The sequence below is a fragment of the Xiphias gladius genome, chromosome 15 (genome assembly GCF_016859285.1).
Source record: "Xiphias gladius isolate SHS-SW01 ecotype Sanya breed wild chromosome 15, ASM1685928v1, whole genome shotgun sequence".
Taxonomy (NCBI): domain Eukaryota; kingdom Metazoa; phylum Chordata; class Actinopteri; order Istiophoriformes; family Xiphiidae; genus Xiphias; species Xiphias gladius.
In genome coordinates this window covers 12,402,265-12,426,680 of record NC_053414.1, presented here as the reverse complement: position 1 = coordinate 12,426,680, position 24,416 = coordinate 12,402,265, and the positions used below count along the sequence as shown (strand labels likewise).

At 41.7% G+C, this 24,416-nt stretch overlaps 1 protein-coding gene across 1 annotated transcript in view; it reads right to left on the bottom strand.

Annotated features, from left to right (window-relative positions):
* The window catches only part of frem3 (Fras1 related extracellular matrix 3), a 30,772-nt gene extending 6,898 nt beyond the window's left edge, over window positions 1-23,874 (bottom strand). The window contains exons 1-9 of the mRNA XM_040146583.1: window positions 18,846-23,874; window positions 17,784-17,873; window positions 6,944-7,090; window positions 6,036-6,266; window positions 5,765-5,890; window positions 5,134-5,385; window positions 1,183-1,332; window positions 885-1,094; window positions 11-208 (exon numbers count right to left, since the gene is read on the bottom strand). Of these exons, the coding sequence (XP_040002517.1) occupies window positions 11-208; window positions 885-1,094; window positions 1,183-1,332; window positions 5,134-5,385; window positions 5,765-5,890; window positions 6,036-6,266; window positions 6,944-7,090; window positions 17,784-17,873; window positions 18,846-23,874 (6,433 nt within the window). The remainder of the gene's footprint in view (window positions 1-10; window positions 209-884; window positions 1,095-1,182; window positions 1,333-5,133; window positions 5,386-5,764; window positions 5,891-6,035; window positions 6,267-6,943; window positions 7,091-17,783; window positions 17,874-18,845) is intronic.
* Window positions 23,875-24,416: the final 542 nt, after the last annotated feature.

Genomic DNA, 24,416 nt, shown 5'->3' with positions numbered 1-24,416 from the left:
GGCGTCTCACCTGGTTGGAAAGTGATGATTGACGCATCAGTATTGGGCCTCTCACTGTAGTCCATCATGACCTGAGCCGAGCCCTGGCGAGTGTAACAGCGCACTGTGGACCCGAGGCTGACGTCTCCACTACGGTACACTATGGCTTTTACCTCCCCATCAGACTCATCCACCTTGTAGCTGCCTTCCTTAAACTGAAGCTTTGGCACTGTAAGGACAATAATCAATCTCTTACAATTGAGTCTCACTGAATTTGAGTGAAGCCATCACTGGCTTCACTCAAATTCAGTGAGAGTGAAGCCAGTGATGGTAATTTACACAAAGATGTGAAGTATTCTGTAGCTCTGTATTTCAATCACTCTCCTCCATTTAACATTTATTAGCACGTGTCTATAAACAATATAACTGCTATGAAGCATGCATCACTAATAACGCAGTATAAGACAGGTATTTTTTTTCAATAATGTATAATGATGTCATCTGTGAATGATTATATACAACAGTTAATACATGTTTCATAACAGACTTTAAAAAAAATTGATATAAGCCAATATGCAGATGTCTTGTAGTTTGTTATCTATAAATGTATTTAAAAAAATTACACCCATATTAGGACATAAACACTTTTTTAATTAGCTGATGTTTATATACTGCTTATGAATGCTTAATAGGGGGATAAAACTACAGCGCCACAAATTGTTCCAGAATTGTGCATGAACTGTGAAATCAGTTTATTCGATATAAAAGATTTTACCAACAATCGTAGAAATTATATCAGCATTATATCATTTCATATGGAATATGGTAAAAATAAATAAATTGTTGTAGACATGGACATACCATAAATATTCAGTATATGTTTTGTTTCGGTATTTGACACTTACCGTCAGTGACGGTATCATTGATGGTGATGGTGGTCTTGCTTGGTTCTCCTAACACAGCGTTCATGGGCATCCGTAAGACAAGGTCAAAGGTCTCAGGCCCCTCTAGCTCCGGCTGACCCAGATCATCCAGGATGGTCACTCTAAATGTCTGCATTGTCACTCCAGGAGCAAAGTCTAGGTTGCGACTAATGCCGACGTAGTCTAGTCCAGCTGTCAGATGGAGAGGAAGCCATGAATTAACACTGCAATGCAAAATCACGACTGAGTGCTGCTGATTCTGTCCACCTGCCGATTTTACCTTCTGCAGAGACGGGATCGCTCTTCCTGGAGCGGACGGTGACAGTAGCCGTCTTGGACAGATCGGTTCCTGTCCTCCAAACCTTCACCTCAACGTAGCCTGAACTCTCCTCCACAACATACTCAGGTTCTCCAAAGTACAACGAAGGCTCTGTGGGATTTGGGAAAAATAGAAAAGTACAATGGGAAAAAGATTAGCCATGGTACAGATTCAACCCTGCCTTTGGCCAGTTCTTTCTTTACTGAAAAGTCCTGCCGAAGTAGCTGCCAAAAGATCACTTGAAATAGCTTTACCATCGTGTCATTTTATCATAACCTATATATTTTATTTTTGCTGTTTTTCATTACAAGAGTGTCTTTTAGAGGGACAGAGCAACATAAACTGTCAATCGACCCTGGACATTTGCATATTTGTGGTTAATTTCTGAGTATAATTAGACTACATATTTTGTGGCTTTGCGATCAGGTTCAGGGACCGACTGACATGAATAGCTGAGTAAACTCCCTCATTTTTGACTCAGCACAGGAAGAGAGCTATCATCCCTCTTATCCTGTCCTCCTTCCACGTTCCTCCCCCACTCTAAATCCAGACAGCTCTGTCTGAACTCAGTGCCAGAGGGCTGAGGATACACCTGAAGAATGAGGCGTGGGCTTGTGTGTGCACAGAGTGATGCACGAGTGAAGGGATGTTCTGATGATAGAGCAGCTGATAAGCACTATGGAGAGGGGGTGGCAGAGACAGAGAGGCAACCTTCCACTTTGCAAAGGGAGAGGGCAAGAATTCAGACCCCTGGAACACATTGTCAATTCATCTCTCCTCACTATGGTATAAACCTCATTTTCATCACACTCTGTCCAGCCAGTCTTCTTAAAGATCAACTGACAGAGGTGCAGATTTGGGCCATCTTTTCTGGGCTATAAACTAAAGAAGAAAGAAAGAAAGAAAAGGTACAGACAGAGAAATTTGCAGTGTAAATTACTGTAACAAATAAGGGACTTGTGAATAGTAGCTATAGGCATTATTTATGCTTGGCAGATTATTTACTAATGCTTTATAGATCAGTTGTAAACCATCATCAAGCATAAGATTTGGGGTGCCAGGTTGTGAAAAATCACTTTGTTTTTGGTAATATGGCAGGATTACATGTTGGTAATCTATTCATAAATGCTCAGGGTTTCTCCCTTTCTAATCAGTCATCAAATCTGCAGTTATAAATGAAGAAACTTGAAGAATTTTATGATGAATTAAGAGAGAAAGCAAGTGTGGGGTAAGCAAGGGATATTTCAAAAATTGGCATCCCAAAGGCTGTCCACATTAATGGCTTTTGGCTAATTTTGAAAGCATTCGTAATTTATTAAGTAACCGCTACTAAAGCTATTGGTTACAACACATCAACCCATTATAAAGGGTGCCTTATTAGCAAGTGGTACCTAAATTACCTGACTTGCTGCCAGGGAGGTAATCCAGAAGTTGAAAACTAAACTTACTGAGGAAGTATTGGGAACAACTTTATTGATGGGGACTATCAGTATGTATTAACCTCACAAACAACAAAATAACATATTCTTCCTATTGCGAGTGAAAAATTTAACTCATAACCAATCAAAGACACCCTTGCTTAATTAAATACACTCAATGGTTTTGCTGCCACAGCCTTACTTAGTCTGATTTGACCGGACCTAGTTGCTTACAGCGGCTAATATTACTAAATATTAGAAAACTAGATAGTTTTTGCTGTTTAAATTACTTAACTGGGTCTTTCTGCTGACGTTATGACTAGTCTTTACTTGTGGTATTGTTTATCATAATCCTGTAAGTGTAACTAAATGATGCAGTTCAGCCTATTGCCTCCATTGGGGACATCAAACAACACTTGAAAAAGATTTTAAAAAATTTACCAATCATATACATAATATAAATAACAGAGCAGTGGTCTGTGCACACTGTTATTCACATAAAGCAATGAATGAGTTTGGGATGTGTTCGTGTGACTTTAAACCAATCCAATATAGATATATTTCATTTTGTCTATTTAAATGTTCTGTGAAAGTGTTGCTTGATTAAAAAAAACCTTAGTTTTGACAATAAAGTTGTTCTCAGTTATTGCTTGAGCAGTATTGGCACATCTAGGGTTTATTTAGAAGTTGACTGATATTGCAACAGACAACTGATGCTGAAGGAAGGATCTCTGGCACACTTTTGATGCCTTTCGACCTCCAAGCCAGCTATTTAGTACCAGAGGGGTTGTATTTGGAAATGAGCGCAGACATGGCAACCTTAAAGATCAGTGGGAGCCAGACAAATACAGCAACAATAGAGGTTTGATGCTGGCGAGAGTCCAAACCACAAGTTTACTCAGGCAGGCAGATGGCTTTGCACACACACACACACACACACACACACTCACACACACACACACACGCACGCACGCACGCACGCATGCACGCACGCACGCACACACACACACACACACACACACATGCGCACGCACGCACTCACACATGCACGCACACATCCCGAGAACCAGATTTATGGTGGGGTGTTACTTCAGGACCCACCAAGAAGTGGAACCACAATAGAGGTTTACACTGAGTAGTCTCTTCACATGTCTGGGAATGCACGCTGGTTATTTTACATAAACCTCACTTGTACTTCTGTTCCAAATTGCATGGGAGGGATGCTTGTTCTGTTAGCAGGTCTGTCACTACAAGAGGCAAGTGCAGGAAATTAGCCTTGGTGAAATGTGGGAGAGACAGAGGAGAAATGTGAGGAGGACAAAATGAGTCTGGTATAACTGGTTGCAAAAGAAAGACAAGAAGGACCTCAAGGATTTTAATAATTCGAGGGGTACAAGGACAGTGACTAATTTGTGATTTATAGCTTTAAAACACTGCATTCCTTCTCAAGTTGAAAATGGAAATGCAGTGAATTTAATATTTTTAGCACAAAAAGTCAGAATTGCACTGAATACCATCAAACAGAGGAACAGCGTAAAAACATGCCAGTCATTTGGATTCCCCGAACAATAGCCCCTCTCTCTCCACCTCCTGCCTTTTGGTCTCTGCAGACAAAGGGATGCCCTGTGTTTCCCCCTGAGCTCCTCTGATTGCCAATGAGGACAGGGGTCGCTCGAGGAACACCGCGAGGTTTAAAGTCCATTTATCTGACAGACGGGCAGATGCAGCATAACGTCCACTGAGGCCGCCATTCGCCATCTCAACACCTGTCTATTGTTATCTTCTCAGACAGACAGACACCGGCAGACCCAGCGCAGTGGATGAATGAAGCAGAGTGTGTAAACAGAGTAGTTAGTCTGGAAAAGGTAATGAACCTGAAAATACTGTAAAGCCATTGAGGCAAGTACAGTATCCAGGGCTTTTGTTTTGGCAACTGTGGTTATGGTGCTGTCTGTGCACCTTTTCTGGATTAATGGTGTGTAGATAACAAAATGGCAATGTAGAGCATCACAGGGGCACCGAGCCAGAGGATCACCCACACCTGCTAGCATGACCCTGTGTAGCACTATAACTACAGCGCATGACGCCATCTGTCCCTGACCTCATATTTCCATAAGTACCTATGAATCCTAGTCAAAGACCAAAGAAAGAACCAGACTTAAGAGAAATGGTGGCTCCTTATTTGCAAAAAGTAAAACTACTGTATTTTTCAACGCTTCTGTAGGGGAAAACCTACAAAAGCGTACACAGAGGTGAAGACAAACCGAGAGGCGGAAAAATTAGGATTATGTGTTTTGAGCTCCACGCTCATTGTCAGACATTATGACATTATGTGTGATATTGCTCTCTGTGTTGATATGTCAATATCAGAAACCTTAATTTTTTTTTTCACTATTGCAATAAGAAAGGAGCTTCCACTTGTCTTCATGTAGCTATCTATCCATCCAGTTAAAAATATTGGTAAGTTTCACAGGTGAACAGCGACTCTACTCACCATCGTCGCTGTCTGCCAAGATGGTGACTTTGGCGGTTGGGAAGTTGGCGCCCACTTGGCCGCCCATGGGCATGCTGAGGCTGACATTGAAGCTCTCTTCCTCCTCATACAGGGAGTCATCGATGATGATGATGCGACAGGGTTTCTCGCGCTCGTCCTTATCAAAGCGCAGAACGCTGGTGTGGTCCTCAGGCCGGGTGATGTAATCAGAATAGGACAAGACAGTGCTGGGTATGGTGCCAGTGGCCGTGGCTGAGGAATTATGGCAGTAGAGAGATTGAAGGCATACTGGGTCAGTGAAATGGCGGGGAAAATTGTACTGTATACACACAAAGACACTGTTAACAATAGCGATTAAAAATTGCAAAAAAAACAAAAGGTTAAAACAACAATAAAGACAGTAAAGTACAATTAAACGGTTGCAAACAGACAGTTAACAAAGAAGACAACAAAAAAAAGGGAAAACAGGAAAAATAGCTTTCTACATATCCACATTTCCTACCTTAACTACTATACATTTACAGTAATCATTCTTATGAAAGCTTCACTATTTGAACTCGGAATTTCTGTCTCTGTTGCCACTTGGCCATTTTTGTGTAAATTCTTCTCTCTCCATACAGGCTCATCTCACCTTGCTGAGTGTAACAAACAACCATGAGTTCCTGGCTGGCATCTCCTGAGCGCCGTACCGGCACTAACAGCTCTCCAATATCCTCCTCGATCCTGAACTCTGCTTGAGGAATGAACACTGTCGATTCTGTTTTGGAAGAGAGACAACAAAGATGAGTAATCAGAGTTCATTCACTCACTAATAAAATATTCAAGTCTATTCAGGTCTATTCAAGTTTGTTTTTTTTTGGTGATAAAACATTTTTCATATAACTCAAGTATCAGATTCTTACCATCTCCAGGATCCACAATCTCCACTGTGGCAATGTCTGGAAACTCCAGCACGCCCATGACTGGGTCAGACAGCTGTATCTCAAAGGTCTCTGAGTTCTCAAACTCCTGGTCTGTGAAGATCTTCACCTTCCAGGTAGCTGTAGTCTGCCCGGGGTTGAACTGGACCTGTTTCTGGGCTTTACCACGGAAATCCTTATCCTTCTCGGCTGTGCCATCCTTAGTGGCAATACCTGAGGGAGAGGGACGTACACATTTGTTTGTGTAATGTTGTTATGCATTGCCTTGTTTGTTCCTTTGTATGCCTCTTGCAGCTTCAAAGACAGAAGCATATGTGGTGAAATATGTTTCTATAAATCTGTAGCATGCACGTATCACTGATCAACACATTGACATTTCCTTTTGACCTTTTCTACAAAAGATCATAAATACTCTCAATCACACCTCTTTCACAGACAAAAGAGGAAATGGAGCACCAGTAAAACAAGAAACAAAAGATTTGCACCATTTAGGACAAGACTAGGTTGTTGTCTAGTAAATTTACTGCAGATTATCTATGGGGGTAAGATGAGGACCCCATGCAGTCTTAAAAGAATCTGCACAGATTTTAAATAAGTGGGTTGTGTTGACATTTTATTTTGAAAAGAAAAAAGAAATAAAGAATCATGTCTTCTTTGTCAAAAACCCCAGGCCAAAAAAAACCCCATAGGTATAATAATTACATTTCTCAACTTTAGCTAAAGTCACTACAGATAATCCATAAACATGCATAATATGCAAATATAGTAGTTAGTCATTAATTTCTAAAATATTAAGTTAATTCACTCAGCTCAAAATCCAGTGAGAAGAAAATCTATTTCAAAGTTCACATATCAGGACTGATGTTAAAGAAATGACTGGCAACACTTACTGACGAAGGAGGTTTCCCCCAGGTAGCCTCTGCGTTTCAGTGTCACCTCCAGGAATTTGGCGTCCTCGTCCACCAAGTAGTATTCCCTCTCTAGAGAGATCCAGGCCCAGTTGAGCCGGAAAGGCTGGGGCTTTAGTTTGTTTCCACCTAAAGACAGAAAAAAAGCTTAATGCCTCAGTACTTAATTTGAAAGAGCTCCTCGACTGCACGGTACAATGAGGATACAATCTGTTTTGTTCGTATTAGAAGCCAGTGAGGCATATAAACTGCAATCTGCTTTGGGCAAAAGGATAAAAGGAATCAAAGACGCACTTTTAATTTTGGAAGGGAAACATGATAACTTAATAGCAAGGCCTTCCCTCAACCGCACTTCACAGGGCTTCAAGAAGAGCTGCTTTACTTGTTATTTCCCCTGATTCTCATCCACCTCTGCCTAATGCTTTCATTATGGAAAATTTCTGTCAAAGTTTTTTTTTTTTTTCATTAATGAGCTGGCGTCTTGTGAATCAGCCTCTCCCCGGCATGTCCACGCTCTGTCACTCCCCCTGTCAACAACATAAAGTTTAAGTGTGAGCAGCAGTGAGGCGTCTTTTTGCTTTGACCTCAAAGGGTGACTGCAAAGACACACTTATGGTTTTGCCAAATATACATTATTCCCCTTTCTTAAACTGATATCACCTTATATTACCTCAGCTTATTCTTCAGATAAATGTGAGGCATATTCGCTGCTCCAGCCCCGAATCATGTAATTTGGACGTAAAACACTTAGTGGGCTTCATTTACTTCCTCTGTATTATCTGTTAGAGAGACCGTGCTCACAAAACACACATCTGAACAAAACACTCGACATGAATCATCCAAAACTCAGTCTTCCTGCCACTGATCCACAACTATAGGCCCAATCCTGTCCTTAATCCACGCTATCTCATGACTCATATAATCCCTCAAACTGTCAACTCAGTTTTGGTCATTGACTTGATACTGACTGCTTCAGAGATATTTAAGATTATGGGTTCTGCTGCATAATGTGAATGTTTTTTTTTTAACAAACATGGTGAAATGCCCTAATGTCTTATCCTTCAGTGAGACGAGCCTGGTGACCTGTGACCTGGGAGATGTGAAATGGGTCAGGCTCAGTAGATTCTTTGAGGGTAGTCTCTCTTTAGTCTTGCACGACCGGTCACACTGACAGCGGCCCTGTTGACCTAACTCTCTTAAAGACACTTGGAGTGAGGGAGCTTCATTGGTTCAGAAGAAACATTCAGCACTTTGGTAGGACAGGCGTGGTGTTCTATGTTTCAACCCTAATAATTTGTTATTTGGTTTGATATACGTCTCATAGAATTGTAAAACACAAGGACGAACTGGACATCATACTTGTAAAAGGAGCCTCTGCCTGTGCACACAATGAACCAGCATTGAGCTGAGTTTTGCCTCAGCGGGAAGAAAGAGGCAGCAGTCTTTATGCTGTGTGAGTGGGGAGAATGAAAACACCGGGGGGCTGAGTGTGGGTATTCTGGACGGGAAAGGGGCCACTTCCTCAAACCCACATGTCAACACTGATGCCAAACCAGCCCATGTCACAACATGGACACACCACACTCACCGTAAGACAGAAACATGTTCAGATGGAACTGATTACAAAAAAGTGTTTTTTTGTGGAATGATGATAGCATTGGATCATGTCTTAGCTGGAGCTAATTACCTGGAAAATGTGATGATGAGACAATAAACACGAAGGCCCGTTTTCATTTCTTCTCACAAGAAGACCGAAGACAACTGTAAGTTCAAATAATCAGAGTACCTCTTTTTCTGTCCATTCTGTTCATCTACCGCACACAGACGGACACATGAGTGCAAGTACTCCCCTGGTCAAGCCTGCACTGGTTAAGAAGAGGCGACATGGGGGAGCAGAGCCCAGTGGGCACAGCCACCCTCGACCATGGTCCATGCTCAGGTTTCCAACAGTCATGGCTAAAAATACGGGAAACATGTATCATGTCTGTTTTTACTCGCCCCAAATTCTTCAACTGTTGACGCAGTACATGCATAAAATACGTTTAGAAAACATATGAAATTGTTGAATTCTGTTCAGAAACTATAGAGTACCTGTATTCTGCTCAATGAATCAAATGTCTGACTGATAAGAGTTTTGCTGAATCTGCACTCAAGAAGGAATCAAATTCTCAACTCCACGAGAAATCCACTCATTTCAACCTGATGTACAGTTACAAAAAAAGAAAGTCCTCGACAAGCTTCAATTATCAGATTGTTTCTCTGCTGGAGGAAGTGTGTCCTGGCAGCCGACCCTATTTGGAGCCGATATGAGGAGAAGCTTAGTCAGTGGCTATCACAGAGGATTATCAAATGAACAAGGCCAAGACAAAATGCTGCCTCTGTGTTGGTATCGAGCAATCAGACAGTTTAAGGTTTCTGCATTGGTACAAGGAGTAAAACCATGAAGTATTTATGAATGACACAGCTATACCACTGCCAGACTATATTGTCCTAAATAAGAGACACCTGTTTTTCAAAAACAAGGTATTTTTTATTGCATTAAAAAATACTGATGAGTGAAATTTGGTAGCAGTCATCTACTACAGTTCTTGAGGTATAAATTCAGGGCTATACTTATATTCAAAACATTTCTTTAACTTAACAGTATTTTAGTAGAAATGGTTAAAACAGGCAAGCTTAGCAGTGACTGACTGGGAATAAGAGGCTGATGAAATGTGTCACCTTTCCATTTCTGCCACCTGATATGTACGCGTGAATTGGAGGCCCAGGCGTAACCTGACATATATGAAATGATGTAAGCGGATTGCACGCCTTGCCACCATGGCCATCATATGGAAACACGTTCGAGGACTTTTTATCAGCCTGTAATTTATTCGTAATCAAATCAGAATTAAATTGCATTTCATTACTTTCATTAATAGGCAAATAACTTCCAGAAATAAATAAAAGCTCACACCGCAATGTAGCCAAAAACACAGAGGAGATTTGAATAAGTGACATCTGCCATTTTCTGTGTCCTGTTCAGTGGGTTTACAACACTGTGTGGTCAACAGGTGCCTTTCTTTTGCTGTACAAGCAATACAGGAAATTACTGTTGTCCGGCATTACCTCCGTCAGTACTGTTCAAAAGGCCAGTTTCATATCTCTTTTTCCTAGCCCTTTCTCAGCCTTCATTCTCATATACTGCTAATTGATACAAAGTCACATAATAACATAACCTCGGAGAGAGGAAAAACAAGCGCAACAGATTTCTGGCTGGGCTCAAAATTTTCAAAGCAAAGATCCCTCTCTGTCTTTGTCTGTCCGTCTGTCCATCTGTCTGTCTCTGTTGTGCCGAACCCTCCTTCTCGCCAGACCGCCATATTATGTGGATCAGAGTGACAGCTGTACTCAACAGCCCCTGCTCCCCCTCCAAGTTCCCCTTGCTCCCTGTGTAGGCTTTGTTCGCTCAGGGAGGAACAACTGAGAGGGACAGCAGGCCACAGCCTGGGTGGGCCAGATCTACCACCATGGCATGCCTCCCTGCCTGCCTCCACATTGTTCACACCAGTGTAAGAGAGGGGAATCTCCCTTTCTCGGACTTCTATTGTACATGCTGTCAGACACTGAGGCCAGAGTTGGCATGAGTCTGTGAGGATGCCAGACTTCCCAGGGTAACACTGATATAGTTCTCCAGTGAGAGATGAAAATGGTTTAACCTTACCCAGAGCAGAAAACGACAGATTAAAGACCTCGGAGAAATATAGCTGCAGATATAAAAGTCAAAATAGCTGCTCTAACATGAATTTATTACAATTTTTATGACACACATACTATATTAGACTGGCCATCAAATCCAATACACACAGTAGCTGCCTGGCTCATCTTACATTTCCATTAGACTTTCAAACTGACAATGATCATAATTTCTGCTGGGATGAAAAGTTTTATAGACTGCACGCATTTCCAAATGTCCCTGTTACTAGCTATTTAATAAATTAGCTTCAGTGTGATTGATGCTAATCACTGACGTGGGCAGGGAAGGAATATTAAGGAAGTGTGTTTACGTTTTTCTGTTTTAGGACCTAACTGGATCCTCTCCAAACCCTCATTAAAAGCTGCTTGACTTACTTTAGTGCAGAAAGTCACATAGTGGCTTCCTACAAAGTGGCACATATAGGTTCTTTTGGTACAGAACTAAAAGTTAACTATAAGCTGTAATACGGTGAAAATAATTTGGATGAGGGTACATTCTTCGTCAGCTCATATTTACACAGTCGTGCTGCCTGCACCATACATAGATGCAGTGTGATAGCGGGTCAGGACGGACATATCATTGGAAAGGAAGGTCAATGTGAGGCTTTGACGTTCACCAGCGTAATGCAAGGAAGTGCAACCTTCTAAGAATACCTTCATCAAGTGACAAGCATTGCCGTTATTGCATTTCCTCATTAATCATCCTGTTGATATAAATACTGGGGAGGTTCCAGTCAGCTATGCCTGGTATTTAAATATTAAGCATGTTCTACTAAATCATGGAGATGTTACTAGTTGTTCTTTATTTAGATTCTTGTACATTTTTATAAGTAAATAAAGAGATTTTTCAAATAGTGAAAACTTTGCTTAGCTTCCTCTCTGTGTTTCAAGGAATTCGTGTTAGGCGTGCTGCATTAAATGTATTAATAACTGTAATCATTCCTTCCGGACAGTGGCAGCGTGTGCTATAAATTGACACATTGCTGCTTCGGATTGCTGTTTCGGTTCAGGACAGCGAAGTGAGCTCTGGAGGATGTTGTAAATCATGATTTGACAGGGCCTGAGAGCCTCTTCGACCCTTGCTTGCCACGCTTGGTATGGTGACACAGAGGATGGCAACACTTTGAAATCCAATAACAAATGTAGTACTTAGAATCATTATCTTTCACCAAACTATTATGTTTGGAGTGATGAATAATGATGAGAAGAAAGTGGACATAAAAAAAGGTCAGGGATTTTCACAGACAATATCCAATCTTGAAACATGGTGCACAAACAGATGTCAAGTCATGTAGCCTGCTCCAAAATTATGGTTATGTAGAAACAAAACAGGGCTAAGAGTCTAAATTTCAGCATGCTAACATGCTCACAATGACAATGCTAACAGGCTGATGTTTAGCTGTTAACGTTATAATGGTCACCATTTTAGCTAATCCTGTTAGCATACTAAAATCTGCTAATAAGAACTTAACAAAGTACAGCCGAGTTTGATGCGGATGTCTTCAGTTTCTTAAGTACTTGAGCCTTAACCAAAGAGCCTCAACCAAAGAACTGGACATATAGAAAGTTAATCGATGATCAATGTTACCACAGTTCATCCTAGTGGAAAACAAATGTTTGCAGAAATAGTTGATGCATTTCACTCAAAACCACAAATGACAACCCCATGGTGGTTCTAGAGGGTCACTAAAATCAGGGGGCTACGTCCCCTGGGCATCATGGATGTCTTAACCAACTCTAATGGCTATCCATTTAAAAGTTGTCGAGATATTTCGGTCTGGACCAAAGTGATGAACCGACTGACAGAGCAACATTGCCATCGGTAGAGCCACGCTGCTAGTTTGGCTAAAAAGAAAAGGACAAGGAAAGGAGTCTGAGTAACTCAATGGCAGCTTGGCAAGGGGCAGCAAAGGCTTTGCCTTATGAGAACAGATAAGAATAAACACTGTAGCCATACATAGTAACTCCCAACCCCAGGAGCCCTCAAACCACCTTAAATCGAGACTAAGGAAAAAGGACGAAAAGAAAAAATACAGACAGAGAACGAGGTAATACCACGGTTCATTGAAAGGGATAGGAGAAAAACCCGAGAGGAAGGAGAGGGGAAAGAAACTGAAACGAGGTAAAGAGATGAACACACCAAAGAAAAAGAATAGCGATAGCCGAAGGGTACTTAGTGGAGGGGAAGGAGAGAGAGTGAGAACAGAGAGTGGGGTGCGTTGGAGCGGGACTGAGAGGCCTCAGTTTCTTCTAGTCACAGGGGGCCCCGACTGTGGCACCATTAGCCAGTAAATCTACTGGTGACTGTTGACATGGGTGATATGTAAGATCCCAAAACACAGTTAGGAAGTAGGGGTATAACATGGCTCTTTCAATCAGCACACAGTCCTACGGTACAGCAGAATACACCCACTGTATTGAAGAAAACTGACCAAAATCTAACTATAGTACACACAATCATGGACACATTTTGTAGCTCTTTTTCAATCATTTTTTTCCTTCTCGGTATAATAGCACCCTATGGGGAAGTGGTCCTCCAGAGCAGGTACCCCTGCAGTGGAAGTCTGCGGGTTATCGGGCTATCTGAGAATGGGTTGGATTTCTGCAGAGCTGGGATTGGGGTGACGGAAGGCTTTGAAAGGGGATCCCCCTGGAGCGTTCCCTCTCACGTACACACCTGTCTGCTCGGGATACCAATGCACTTCCAGGCCCTACTCTGTCTGTGGCCCTGGAGTCTGGAGTCTCCAAGGAAGTGCATTCCTCTCCTAGCTCTGAATGATCACATAACACTCAACCCACTGGGGTCTATGATCCCTCTCCAGAGCTGGAAGACTATATTGTTGCTATTGAAAAAAGCAAAGATAGTGATTCAACTTATTTGAATGCAGAGGCTCTGTTCATTTTTTCTTCTCATCTCTTAATCAGGAGAGTTTGATTAGTGTTGCAAAGAAATCTAGGACTATCTTGCACCTCAGATAGGCAAGAAAAGGAAGGGTTTCTGAAGACCAATACAGTCTAAAGTCTAAAGATCTGACATACATATTGCACCTGTCCTGAGATTTAGAAACGAACATAAACCTACCGATTTCCCAACACGTCTGAAAGTAACTCAGGGTTTCTGCTCTTAGCCTGTGGCTCAAAGGGGCGTGATGGACAAGGATATATTCAAGCTGTGTAACCACTTGTAAAAACAAGTATTTATTGCCTCAGTATCCCACACGTTGAATGGCTGTAGGGAGTTTCTGACCTGGTCACTTGCACACAGGTTATTGCTTTTCCCATAGAAATTCCCAGCAGACAGTGAGAACGACCCAAGCTGAGCTACAGTTTGTGTTTGAGGTCACTGCCACATCATTACTGGAGGGTTAAGTTTGTTATTCTAACTATTCTGCAAGAATTCATAAGCTACTGTATATATAAAGTATATACAGATACAAAAAAACAAATTCTCCAGCAGTATATGAGAATGAAGCCCATTAATCACTGTTTGTTCACCTCTCTCTGCAGCTTTCACACCGAGGCTGTTGGACTTCTGAAATAAGGGTCTTTGTGGGTCATTGGGGGCAACATGTATAAGCTTCTCAAGAAACTGTAAAATGCTTCTGCAATTCTTGCCCAGATTTAACCTAGGAAGTGACTTTATAAGTTCTCAAATCCGCATTAGGGAGAGATATCTCTGCACAGATAAGTTGTAGCAAAGCATACTGTAAATGTAAATTAATAACATCTAAAACTGTAAATTTTAGCTTTTAGCAGTTTTCCAAATGTGTACAGACCGGGAGTACCCAGTTAATTGGACTTTAGTAATCTCTTTGGCTGAACACAACCCCAAAAATCTGTGAGGGAACAACACATTCTCCATTGTGGCTTCCTCAGCTCAAATCACTTTCTAAAAAAAAAAGAAAAATGCTTCTGTCATACTTTACCTGAAGATTCGGATTTGCCTATTTCAGCTGTGAATGATTTATGCATTTCTGACACATTTCTGCAAAGAGGTGAGAGACTGATTGATGTGTCCTGACTCGACAGAGCTAACTTTCCCGTCTCCAAAGTTTAGAATTTAACCACTGACCAGCAGGTCTACACTGAGACTCCCAGCGTGAAACTAAATGTCTGCTCCTGACCTCTTACTACGACACACTTGTTACACAATTATGACAGCCACACTTCAGCTGTGCCTGGCCACATATCAGCTGTTCCTGCCTCACACATGGCACCTTAAAGTCACTGATTAAGATCTTAGTGTCCTTTATCTGCAGATACACACATTTGCAGAAGGTATGCCACACTGATACACTACTCCACGAGGATATGTTAATGACTTGTGTATTTGTGTTTGGTTTGTGTGTTTCTGTGTGTGTGTGTGTGTGTGTATTATTGACCCACTTGTGAAGAAGCATCAGTGCAGTACATGTAGTGGCAGGTACCTTTTAAAGGCAGCTAAGACCCTTAAGCTGCTGCCCATATCAGTGCATCTGAGGAGTTTGTCTTCACACGAGGTCACACTCAAGCTGTGTTTAACACAACAACTTACTTAGCTAAATTGTTTTAGATTGCAATGTCTAGGAAACACACTGATTAAACTTAATTCAGGGTTTAAAAACAACACAACTGTTTACAAAGGAAGTTTACAGCCCATTTAATCACTGTGGTCAGCTCTCATTTAGGAAGAATGCTCTCTGTTTGTATCTAATACCAGTTTACTTTTCTATTCCTGTCTCTCTTTGACAGGCCAATTTCAGAATGTGTTTCCAAAAAAATCCTAAGCAACAGAGAAATCGCCATTATACTGGTTCCAAACTTCGAAATTATGAATTGTGATCACGTTTTATGGTTTAAAACATTTCTATTTATCATTTTTCACTATTCACTATTCAGTGAATTCACATTTTAAAACCATGAAAAAGTATGTTAACAGAGGCCAGTTTAAACGGAATATCTTGGGTGCAAATCTCTACTGACCCAGAGTTTTGCTTCCCACACAAACAGCTCATCTACTTCATTTTATGACCAGATGGGCTGTTCTCCACCTGCATGTCCCTACATGTCCAGGATAATGCGCCCCCCCCCAAGCAATCCCCTCTTCAACACTTCACATTAGTGATTCACTGGTTTGCTCATTTCACTATTATCTGTTATTTGATCTTTTTCCGGATGTGTGTGTGTGTGTGTGTGTGTGTGTGTGTGTGCGCGCGCGTCTGTGTGTGTGTGTGTGTGTGTGTGTGTGTGTGTGTGTGTGTGTGTGTATAAGTTCGGGGCTGAGTGTGTAACCAGTTTATCTATTATGTGGAATGATATACAGTATGCATATGCTAAAATTACATATATACTTTGGTGTGAACTGAAGGCCCTGTCTGTGCCCTACGCATGTGAACCGTGGTCATGCAGAAACATGGTTTTGTTTTATGTCCCAGCCTGCACCACTGCAACTGATTCAGCTGAGTTGGCTGGAAGCTAAACTAAAGTGGGAAAGCAAACAGAAAAAGACTGTTGAGCTTGTTGAAGCCCTTGTTCCCTTCCTGTGGTTAAACCTCCACTTAGAGACAGAAATGCCAACCAGCTTTGCTTAACGCAGATTAATGGGTCACAAATATAAGGTCAAGAAATATTAATAACAATATTGATGGACAGTAAAAGTTAATTAAAGAATATTAATGGCTAGCTTATCTATTTCAAACAGTGTCAGAGCTGCTGACCCTCATTAAAAATAAATTGTCAACTGCTTCACTTACAGTCTGGGGAAAGAGTTAATTTGTAGGTGTTCCGTTAAGGCTAGTATGAGGCGTGACTTTGCTGACAAAAAGACAGTAATTTGGCAAAAGCTCACATCTTCCTGGCCCTGCCTTCTCAATGGCTCTGATAATGGTGGTTTTATCTTTAACATGACCCTCAGTCCACCTTTATAGACTAAACTTTCCCTCCTCCATTGATTGTATTTCAATATCTTGTGTTGTATTTTATAGCTGATGCTAAAATAGCAAAGGACACCTAGCTATATTTTTGAAACTGTTCGAGAGTAGATCTATGGAAGAGCCAGAGGTGACAAGCTGCAGAGTTTATACATTATACTGTGACTCATCATCATTTCTGTACCATGCATATCTGGTTCATTTAAGAGAATACTTAAGGTTAAACCGGATAAGAGCATGTTCTCGGACATTTTAAAATGAGAAGATCATCAGATTGTCATGTTATACCTGTAGATATTGATAATGTTTTTAAATCAAGGCTCATATGATGGCAGGCCATAAGGAAGTATAATCTTCAGTAAAAACACAGAGTTATTGAAAACCAAAGTGTAACTGTGGAGTGCCCAAGTAAGCTGACAAAGGAAAGAAAGGAAATGTAAAGATCTAATTTGAAATATAGAGGATCCTTATGGATGTTGATAACTTATAAAACGGAAAATAGACTAAAAATATTAATCTCTTCAATTTTATCTCTTACTCAAATAGCTGAATGGGTTTTGCAGAGATACCTAGTATTCTTTAAATCATACCATTCACAAAATATTGTTTGTTTTCAGTTTTCGCACAATGGCAAGCAATGATATTTATCAAGCCAAACTGAAATGTGTTTTTTGTTTTTGTGAGACTGAATCCAACATGAAAGTATAAATTGAAAACCTTATTATGCATACCTTTACACATTTCACAGTTTCACTTCAAACAGATAATGAAAGGGGACGTTTGAAAGCTCTAACAAGCACCCTGAGGGAATGGGCCCTATTGTTCATTAACAATAAAGTTTAGAGCATGCAGTAGTCCCACCTCTTTCACTTTTACCAACCAACAGTCAGTGTTTGGCTTAAGTCTCCTTTGACCCCTGTCCTTTAAACCTGCTACCCTTTCCACTGGGGCGAAAAGAGATGGCGGCTCTATACTGGGTGTCAGTCATGGCCAACTGCTTTAAGTCTTTGTGATGCAAACACTTGGGAGATTGACAGAAAGCAGGAAGTTTCAATTTTAAGAAGCCATTAAAAAAGACAGATAAAGTCTGAGGAAAGCCTTGGGGCAAATGATTCCTTGGTAATGGGCCCCAGTTTAGTGTCTGCGCACACAAGTATGAAATTTTAAAGGGATCCTACCGTTGTCTTCAACTGAGAAGTAGAAGATATCACTTGTGGCGTTGCTCCCATCCAACAGCACGTAACAGATCTTCATGTCATTGATATCAGCTGTTGGTATGACAAATATGGAGAGATGGAATGGTAGCTGAAAACATTAAGCAGGATAACTGTAACGACTAAGTCAGTTTAACAAGGTTTTACTTACAGCCCTTAGGCTGCAAAATACTATGGGCCACAGAGGACATTCGATACGAAACGTTCAGGATTGTTTTAGGCAACCTCTAAACGTTTTATCAGTTCGAAATATCTATTACAGAAATATTATCTACAGTTAATATTATGATGAGGATTATTATTAGTTGCAGTCATATTAGTATCACTATTTTTTGGTATTATTAGTATAATAAAGCATACAATAAATTATTCTTTTATTATATATTAAAGGCTTCTTAATACAGTATGTTAACTTCTTTATTATATACACCCACAACTGATGATTATTTGTCAAACATTTATTATCATTTACACCAATTAGAAAGATCTTATTTTGTTCATCAATAATTCTGAATTTTCTGTTATGGCGGAAACAATTCTCACTTCATGTCAGTGCTGCATGATAATGGTCCTTAAGTTAAATTAAACGATTGTCTTGGCCACTTGCTGCAAACACATTAAATAATTGACATTATCACCTAATAAAGCTGATGTGGCTAACATATTAGCAAACATTCCCTATTCACACATCCAGCAAATACAAAGAAACATTAGCATTCACCTGGAGTCGTGTTTCTGGCCAGCTGACAAATATAAGCAATATATTGTACAGTGAGTTTACCAGAGCTTTTTTGCTGAAAACAGGTACCTTCTGCTGCTGGGGTTAATGATAGCAAACCAAAACAATAAAATTGTGGGCCATGAAACCAAAACAATGAGCTGAAAAATGCTAAAATGCATTTTTTAAGCCATCTCCTTTATATTACATATAGTAATTTAATCCAGTGTTAATATCAAAAGATTGATTAATGCACTTTAAATTTTAAAAACTCAGTTGAAAGATTTAATGGTGTGACATAAGCTTACCTTGTGTGAAGGTTTTGATGCTGTCATTGCCCAGGGCAGTGTTCATGATAAAGCCATGTAGAGGAGCCTCAGACACACTGTATTTCAGGACCCTGTGGGGACTGTCGCGATCCTCTGATCTAAGGGTCTTGCTGGTGATCACAAAGCCCAGGTGGCCAGATTGGAGGACCTTCAGTGATGCTGCAGCCTTATTGACCACAATCTGGGGCACACCATTGTCCACTGTGTTGATGTGAATGGTCATCATCTGTGGTTTGTGTGTCTCATACACCGTGTCAGGAAAGACGTAGAAATCAGTATGTGTGCCATCTGTGAGTGTGAAGGAAAAGCTGTCTTCATTGGTCTCAGTGCCGTCATGGTTATAACTAATAAGGTTTTCATTCAGATCTTGCTTAGTAAAGGTTGTGATTGGTTGGGTATTGTTGAAAAGCAGCTGCCCATGCACTGGCACCTGGGTGACTATGAAGCGCAACAGGTTGTCTGGGGTGTCCCGATCCTCAGCTGTCAACTCAAATGGTGTGATGAGCTTGGTTTCTCCCTCTTCCACAACCAACCTGCTTATAGTCAGCACAGGTTTCTTATTATCTACATCAGTGATAGACACCCTGAAGGTTCGGAAGACAGGATTGTAACCATCTGTTACCTCAAACTCAAAGCTGTCCATTTTCATCTCATCATCAGAGGTATGGATGTAGTAGATCTTGTTGCCAGCAAGCTGCAGTTGTGTGAAGGTGGAAATGGGAACGCCTGGGTGGTCAGTGCTCTCTAAGTGGCCTCTGCTAGGTGCTCTTGTGATGCTAAAACTGAGGTATTCATCAGGACTGTTGATATCAGTGGTGCTGAGGAGGTCAGTGGTGAGAGTGACTTTCCCTCCTTCCTTGAGAGTCACGCCTTTGTTGATAACATCTGGGAAGACCATGTCGATGCTTCCAATGTTGATGTAAAAGTAACGGTCAATTAGGGGATTGATACCATCTGTGACATCAAATTTCAGCAGGTCACGGATTCCCTCCTGGCCTGTGTGTACATATTGAATGAGCTGTTTGTCGATTTCGTCCTGTGTGAAATTCATCCCCAGGGTGATGTTACCTAAAACATCACCGAACTTGTTGATTCGCTGGAGATAGCCTTGGCCAGGGCCATATCGCACAACATATGTTAAGTCTTTGTCTTCAGAGTCAAGATCTGTAGCCTTTAAAACCCTGTTGCTAATTACTTTTGTCTCTCCAATCTCCACATCAAGGCCATCGTTTATAGCCATCCTTGGCGTTTCATCATCAACAGGAATAACCATGATAAGAACTGTTTTTTCCACTTTATGTATCCCATCTGAGAGTCTGATTTCAAAGCTGTCTTCTTTGGTCTCAGAGTCATCGTGTTCATAGACAATGTTGGATGCCTCTTTGATTTGTTCCAAGTTGAATTTATCCACAGGGATGGTGCCAGTGCTGAGCTGCTGTACTATTGTACCATGCTTGGGTTTTTTGATGATCTCAAAGTGCAGCTCATCCCCAGGGATGTCAGCATCAGCCGCATTCAGAATTGGTGTATCAATAACCAGACTCATGCCCTCCATTACGACAAACTCACGAATAAAAATTTCAGGCTTCTCATCATTGGCTGGAATGATGACTATAGGGAAGAAGTGCCGTTCAGAGAAGTTAATACCATCTGAACAGCGGAAGGTGTAACGATCTTCCACAGGTTCAACACCTTTGTGGATGCTTTGGACGTAGTAGATATGACCAAGGGCAACATCTTTAATACTAAAGGCAGTGATGGCTGTCCCTGCCCTAGATTTCTCAGAGCCTGCAGCTGGGGAGATGTTTTCCACATAACCAGATGTTGGTTGGACGATGATGGTGCAGAGGATATCGTCATTGTCTGTGTCAATATCTTCAGCTTGGATGTGTTCCAGAGTAATGGCATTTTTCTCCCCTTCCACAACAACAAACTGCTCCCCGACGCTGACAATAGGTGGAATGCTGTCAACAGGAAGTATGGTGATGTGAACTGTCACACCTTGAACCTTATTTCCACCAACAACCCACTGATCTGACATATCAGACAGAGTAAGGTTGAAGGAGTCATGTTCTTTGACTGGTCCAATTTCACCGGATGTGTGAGCATACACCACCACCCCATTAATGATGTCCTCCTGGGTGAATCTCTCAGCAGGGGCACCATTAACCAGGATTTCACCCAGCTTGGGGGGTTCTTCTACAATAAAAGTGAGCATTAGGTCATCTGTGTCTTCATCATGGCCCTGAATGACGTTGCTTGTAATCTCTGTTGCTCCATTCTCCAGTACATCGATGGAGGCTCCAAGTAGGCCGGCTGGGAGCATAATTGTGGGGGTCTCATCATCAACGGGCTCGATGGTGATCTTAATGGTGATGGGAATCTCATGGAAACCATCACTGACATCAAGCTTGATAACATCACTGAGGGATTCTTCTCCCCCATGGATGTAAGTTAGGCGGCCATTTGCGATGTCTTCAAGCACAAACGTTTTGCCATTTGACATGTCAATCCCCAAATACTGCAGCTGCCCATACCGAGGAATCTGGGTCACAGTAAAGACGATGTTTTCATCATCTGTATCTGTGTCAGTGGCATGCAGTTCGTTCCTAGTAATGATATATGTACTTCTTTCCATTACAGTGAACCCTGTGTTGGTGATAACTGGGGGTTTGTTGTCGACTGGCTGTAGGAAAATGGTGAATAGTCCATCTGCTGTGTTACCAGCTGTGTCTTCCACAATGAATGTGAACTGAGCCACTTTTGGAGTGATGCCCAGCTCCTGGTCTGGAGGCTTGTAAGATACTTTGTGGTGATTAACTTGGGCCTGTGTGAACTCTGTAATTACAGTGTCAGGTCTGTCAGTCAGTACAATTTCACCTAAGGGGGCTGGATTGTTTTCATCTGTGTCAGTTGGTGGCTTAGTGATGGTATACTTGAGGTCCCTGTCGTCTGAATCTAAATCACTATAACACAAGAATTTCTTCTTGAAGTGTGTCAGTTCATACTCCTGGACTGTCATGTGAAGGCTGGTGCCTGGGAAAAGCTCTGGAGCAAGGTCATCAATAGGGTGTATTTTGATGGTGAACATGTGCTCGCCTGATTGATTAGGAGGGTCATTATCATCCTGGACCCTGAACACAAACTGATCAATCACAGTGGTGGTGCTATGGGGTCCGATGTGACGATAGAACAGCTTTCCATCCAGAATATCCTGCTGAAACCACTCAGTCACTACCTGCTCAAACATCTCATCTGTCTCACTGAACTTCCAGAGAGATGGGTCAGATGGAGGCTCAACTTGCCTTAGCAGCAATTCTCCAACAGTGGAGTACGGTGCCTCTAAGATAAACTTTATGGTGGAGTCTTCTGAATCAATATCTGTTGCACTCAGGATGAAAGGAGAGATCTGCATGACTTCATTTTTGAAGAGCACCAGACCAGTGTTAGCATTGATAATAGGGGGTTCATCATCAGTGGGAGCAATAGTAATAGGGAACAAAAACTCCACTTCATTACTGCCATCAGTCATTCTAAAAATAATGTTGTCGCTATAGGTATCGCTGCCATCATGCTGGTACACCACAATGCCGGCATCTAAATCGGCAGGTGTAAAGAATTTTCTACTAGTGCCAAGCACAGTAAGGTCTCCGTGCTTTAAGCCATCAACAACAGTAATTCTCACATCTTCTAGGTTATCCTCATCACTAATCTCTAAATTCTGGGAGCTGGAGAGCGCTCGGGACTGCCCTTCAAACAATAGCTGCCCTGTATTTTTGGTTGCTACAGGAGCCAAGGTATTCATAGGCTTCACCACAATCATAAAAGCAAATGTATCAGAAACAGCCCCATCGGTGTCTACAATTTCAAACTCTAGCTGGAAAATCCTCTCTACGTCTGAGTCCTCTGAGGGTGGTTTATAGGCTATTTTAAGATCTCTGATGTCTCTCTGATAGAAGGAGGTGATAGGCAGGTTCTGATCATCTGTGCTGATGATATAACCCTGCTGAGGGCTCAGTTGTGAAGTAATGTTGAAGATTAAATCATCTGGGTCAGATTCAACATCTTCAGCAGCCAGCATGTCGCTTGTAATAGCTGTCATCACAAACTGATCAACCTCCATCATCATCATGGCTACAAAGCTGGGTTTAGGAGCAGTATTTTCTGCACCCTCTCTGATTCTAACCATCATTTGGAAATGCTCTTGCATTATAGTGTTGCCTTCATTATCCTTCAGCTCCACCATCATTGGAATATAGTCTCTGTTTGGTGAATTTGTTTTGGCATTGTGCTTGTAGCGAATGCCCTGTTTCACAAACTCATCACAGTCAACCATTTGGCCATTGGTGGGGTTATTCAAAAGAGTGCCATACCTGGGAAGACCTCCAGCGCCGACCAGGGTGGTGATCTTACACTGTGTGACACCATCCTCAAAGGAAAACTCTAGACCCTTTTTGTCAATAGGGTTGCTGTCACCATTGAGCTTTTCTACGTTAAGAGGCATATTCCTGGTGAGGATCTCAAGTTGCTGGAAAACCACCTCCACTTCCAGCATGAAAGGGATGATAGCCGTGTCCGTTTGGGAGTCATAACGAAGCTGCAGCTTCACACGATCCTTGCTGGGGCTCCGAGATCCAAAATGAGTGTATTTCACTTCATCCACTCCAAATGAACAGGGGAACTTTTTAGGGGTCAGCATCCCAGGTTTCTGGGCCAGAGGGTCATTGTCCAAAACTGTGATGTGGCAGCGATCACCAGGCTGCACTTCTGTAACCAGGTCCTTCACAGGGTCCAGATACACAGACCTCCCAAAAGGCACCCTGATCCCATTGTTAGCAATGATGATGTTGTCTTCATTAGGTCCAGATCTGTGGTGATAGAGATGAGCTGGGTCAAATGGCTCTGCATCTACTGAGGCAAAACAGAAGCTAAGAGAAAACATCACCAGGAGGCATATCAAAAATGCCCACTTTTGACAAAGTTGGCAACTTTGCAGACAACCAGCCATCTCCACTGCTAGTTGCCTTGCAAATTATTTTACAAGTCAGTAGCAGCAGGCAGATTACTCTCCCAAGTGGGGAAAAAGCATCAAAGAGGAAACTTCTTTCTGATATTGTTTGGGCCTTGGAGTCTGTCCCCTCTGTCTCTCTCTGTTTCTGTGTGGCCAGACAGAGACACAAGTGTGGTGAATGCTGCAGGACTGTGCAGGTAATAATGAAACAGTAGACAGTGACAGGCGCAGGCTCCTCCTTCTCTCAGCACAGGGAGGGAGCCTCCTGCCCCCATAGCTAATTTAAGATAGACCATTGGACAAGCCTGTGAAAGTGCTCCTCCAGCCAACACCCACCCTTCTCCCCTTTTCTAAAAGAAAAAAAAAACTGGGGAGTAAAATTCCATGCAGAAACTAATATAACCTAATTTATTGGGATTTGTGCTCAATCAATAACCTTGTCACTGTCTGTATATTTTATTCGAGTTTTACAAATTTGACAAATCATTATTATGTGATATATATCTAGTAAATAGGTATGCTTTAGTGGTCTCATATTA